This window comes from Priapulus caudatus, unplaced genomic scaffold, assembly GCF_000485595.1.
Source record: "Priapulus caudatus unplaced genomic scaffold, Priapulus_caudatus-5.0.1 Scaffold1077, whole genome shotgun sequence".
Taxonomy (NCBI): Eukaryota; Metazoa; Priapulida; class Priapulimorpha; order Priapulimorphida; family Priapulidae; genus Priapulus; species Priapulus caudatus.
Window position 1 is genome coordinate 113227 of NW_014578138.1, and position 3807 is coordinate 117033.

At 46.2% G+C, this 3807-nt stretch overlaps 1 protein-coding gene across 1 annotated transcript in view; it reads right to left on the minus strand.

Moving 5' to 3' along the window:
* The window catches only part of LOC106815272 (neuronal acetylcholine receptor subunit alpha-7-like), a gene marked incomplete at its 5' end in the record, with an annotated part of 48803 nt that extends 45407 nt beyond the window's left edge, over positions 1-3396 (minus strand). The window contains 2 exons of the mRNA XM_014819717.1: positions 1637-1778; positions 3355-3396. Coding sequence (XP_014675203.1) covers positions 1637-1778; positions 3355-3396 — 184 coding nt within the window. The remainder of the gene's footprint in view (positions 1-1636; positions 1779-3354) is intronic.
* Positions 3397-3807: the final 411 nt, after the last annotated feature.

The following is a 3807-nucleotide window of genomic DNA, read 5'->3' on the forward strand; positions in this document are numbered from 1 at the left end:
GTGTGTGTGTGTGTGTGTGTGTGTGTGTGTGTGTGTGTGTGTGTGTGTGTGTGTGTGTGTGTGTGTGTGTGTGTGTGTGTGTGTGTGTGTGTGTGTGTGTGTGTGTGTGTGTGTGTGTGTGTGTGTGTGTGTGTGTGTGTGTGTGTGTGTGTGTGTGTGTGTGTATATTCCATTTAGCTGTCAAAATTAGCTGTTGAATTCGTACAATCTCGAGAAAATTCTACTTTTTCACTCTTCCCACGCACACGCACATACGCACACAGCACACGCCACACACGCAATAATCTAAAATAATAAATTTCAATGCAATTAATGACAGAATTCATATACAGTAACGTTTACCCGGATTTCATGAACCCGTACTTGTCCGTATAAATTCTGCTGGGACTGATTTTATTGCAAACGTGAACCTAACGTAGATAGACTAGATAGTTTGTTTATTACGCTAGAACTGTAACTGTAACTGTAACTGTAACCCTAACAGCAACAGTAACTCTGACAGTCACTACGACTGTAGCTTTGACTGGGAGCCATTACCCCGGGCGACTAGACCCCCTTTCAGCTATACAGTTAACATTACAGTCAACCCCACGGTGTCACAATGACTGTGGCTGTAACAGTAACTGCGGGTAAACAGACCCAGGCTTTGCTATATAGTTAACTCTACAGTCAAGCCCATTGTGTAACAATGACCGTGACTGTATCTGTGAAGCATTAACACGTCTGTAACGGTAACAGTAACTCTAACAGTAACAGTGACTGTAACTGTAGCGGTATCTGCAATGTAGTACCACGTCTGTAATGGTAACAGTAACTCTAACAGTAACAGTGACTGTAACTGTAGCGGTATCTGCAATGTAGTACCACGTCTGTAATGGTAACAGGAACTCTAACAGTAACAGTGACTGTAACTGTAGCGGTATCTGCAATGCAGTACCACGTCTGTAACGGTAACAGTAACTCTAACAGTAACAGTGACTGTAACTGTAGCGGTATATGCAATGCAGTACCACGTCTGTAATGGTAACAGTAACTCTAACAGTAACAGTGACTGTAACTGTATCGGTATCTCCAATGCAGTACCACGTCTGTAACAGTAACAGTAACTCTAACAGTAACAGTGACTGTAATTGTAGCGGTATCTGCAATGCATTACCACGTCTGTAACAGTAACAGTAACTCTAACAGTAACAGTGACTTAACTGTAGCGGTATCTGCAATGCAGTACCACGTCTGTAATAGTAACAGTAACTATGAATGTAGCGATAACTGTGAGGCATTACCACGTCTGTGACTCCAACAGTAACTCTAACTCTAATAGCAACATTAACTGTGACTGTAGCGGTAACTGTGAGGCATTAACACGTCTGTAACTGTAACTGTAACTGTAACAGTGACTGTGACTGTAACTGTAACAGTGACTGTGACAGCTACAGTCACAGTCACTGTTACAGTTACAGTCACAGTCACTGTTACAGTTACAGTCACAGTCACTGTTACAGTTACAGTTACAGTTACAGACGTGGTAATACCTCACGGTTACCGCTACAGTCACAGTCACTGTTACAGTTACAGTTACAGTTACAGACGTGGTAATACCTCACGGTTATGTGGCGGTATAACTATGAGACATTACCACGTCGATGATCTGTTGCAGGTCTATGCCGAACGATACTCGCACGGGCTCGCTCTCGTTCACGACGGGTCGCTCCAGCGGCTGGTAGTCCTCCAGTAGATGCTTGAGCAGTCGTCGCTCGTTGGCACTCTGATGAGATTCTAAAAAACATCGTTACAGAGTCTTTTACAGAGGGCTTTTACAGAGGGTTTACATCTGATGCACACTGGTTACTGACGGACTGACGACTACACGGTTAGTGGTCGTACAGTGCGGTTAATGTTAGTGCGAAACTTGTGTTAGTACCACAGAATTATTAGTGCCGAATAGTATCCAGTTAGTACTACTTGCAATAGTACAGAGAGTCTTTAATTATAATAGTACCAGGGAGCCTATGGTTAAAATAGTATCGTAAAGCTTTTAGTAGCGGGGATTATATTAGTATAGTATAAAATAGTAGTAAAAGTAGTATAACATATTATTGACCTAAGACAAAATCGTTTATGATAGATGATGAACTTAATTGACACTGATTTCGCTGTATGAACAGAGAAGACCATTTTGACAAATTTAATTAATTAATTAATTAACCAATTAATTATAAAATTGTTTACCATATCGCCATCTATATGTCGAAATCATAATTACAGCATTTAATAAATTACAGTAGTTATTTAAAATGAAAATTTATATTTTAATTACAGTTCCATCTAAAATGCGTCTGTCATCTGTAGTAAATTGCAACGCCGGCCATTTAAAAATGCGTGAGCAGCAAGAGTATGAATAGCCGTGTTTGTGCAAATTATCTAACAAAACACTCGTATCGGCTAGAACTATTCAGATGTAAAAAAGCGATGGAAAAAAACATGAACAGTCCCAATACGCACGCACGCAAAACGGACGAGCCTCGATTTTTAATTGAAATAGCGTTTTTTTCGCGAGCGGTAAATTGGACTTTTATATCTATCATTTCCTGAGCGCGTCTTCTGGGAGAGAGAGGCGCCCATAGATCTGTTTACCACGTCCTCTCTGCATCACCAGCGCCCCCTAGGCGTTTTTTCTCGCATTTACATCTCGCAAACGACAGAACTCTGCCGAAGACAACGACAACAACGATAACGACAACGATAACGACAACGAAGACGACGACGACGACGACGACGACGCCAATAACAAAACCGACGAAATCGACTACAGCGACGATGACGCCTGCGCCGCCGCCGCTGCCGCCGCTGCTGCCAAAAATATTGACAATGACGACGCCACCGCCGCCACCGACGACCATGACGACATAAGTTCCCCATCGACGTGGCGGATTCATTTTCCCCTCGATCGCCGACAAGATTTAATTATCGTTAATTGATCGAAGTCACGACATCAAAGAGATTCGCCGAGATACGCGCCTAGCGATACGAGATACGTGTAGCGAGAACAAGAAGAAACGCCGGCTTCTCCCCCGAGTGTGCTCGCTGTAGCCGGGAAGAGGAGGAGGAGAAGTAGGGAGAGGGGAGGAGGAGGGGAAGGGATGAGGCGGAGGAAGAGGGAGAGAGAAGGGAGGAGGAGGAGAGAGAGAGGGAGGAGGAGGGGAGAGGGGGGGGAGGAGGAGGAGGAGGAGAGAGAGTGGGAGGAGGAGAAGGAGGAGGAGGAAGAGGGGAGAGGGGGAGGAGGAGGAGGAGGAGGAAGGGAGAGGGGGAGGAGGATGAAGAGGAGGGGAGAGATAGCGGAATGTCTCCTGCAGTTGGATTATGATGGATAAGAGGAGAATGAGGCTGCTGCTGCTGCTGCCGCGGCGGGGGAGGAGGAGGAGGGGGAGGGGACAGGGAGATCGATGTTATGGGCAGTTATTATTCAGAGCTTTCCCGGGTCTGTCGCCGTCCCCCGCCGGTAGACTTCATGAAGATATCAACCAGCGATGATTAATTCTTCTGACAGCGACTATGTGCTACGAAGCTGTCGCAGTAGCGGCGGCAGTGGCGTGGCGGCGGTGAGGGCGGCGGGGGCGTGGGTGGTGCGGCGGAGGGTGTGGCAGCAATGGCAAGGGGCGGGGGCGGCGGGGTGGCGGCAGAGGTGTGTGTGTCGTCGTGTGTGCGTGGTGTGTGTGTGTGAGTGTAAGTGTGTGTGTGTGTGTGTGTGTGTGTGTGTGTGTGTGTGTGTGTGTGTGTGTGTGTGTGTGTGTGTGTGTGTGTGTGTGT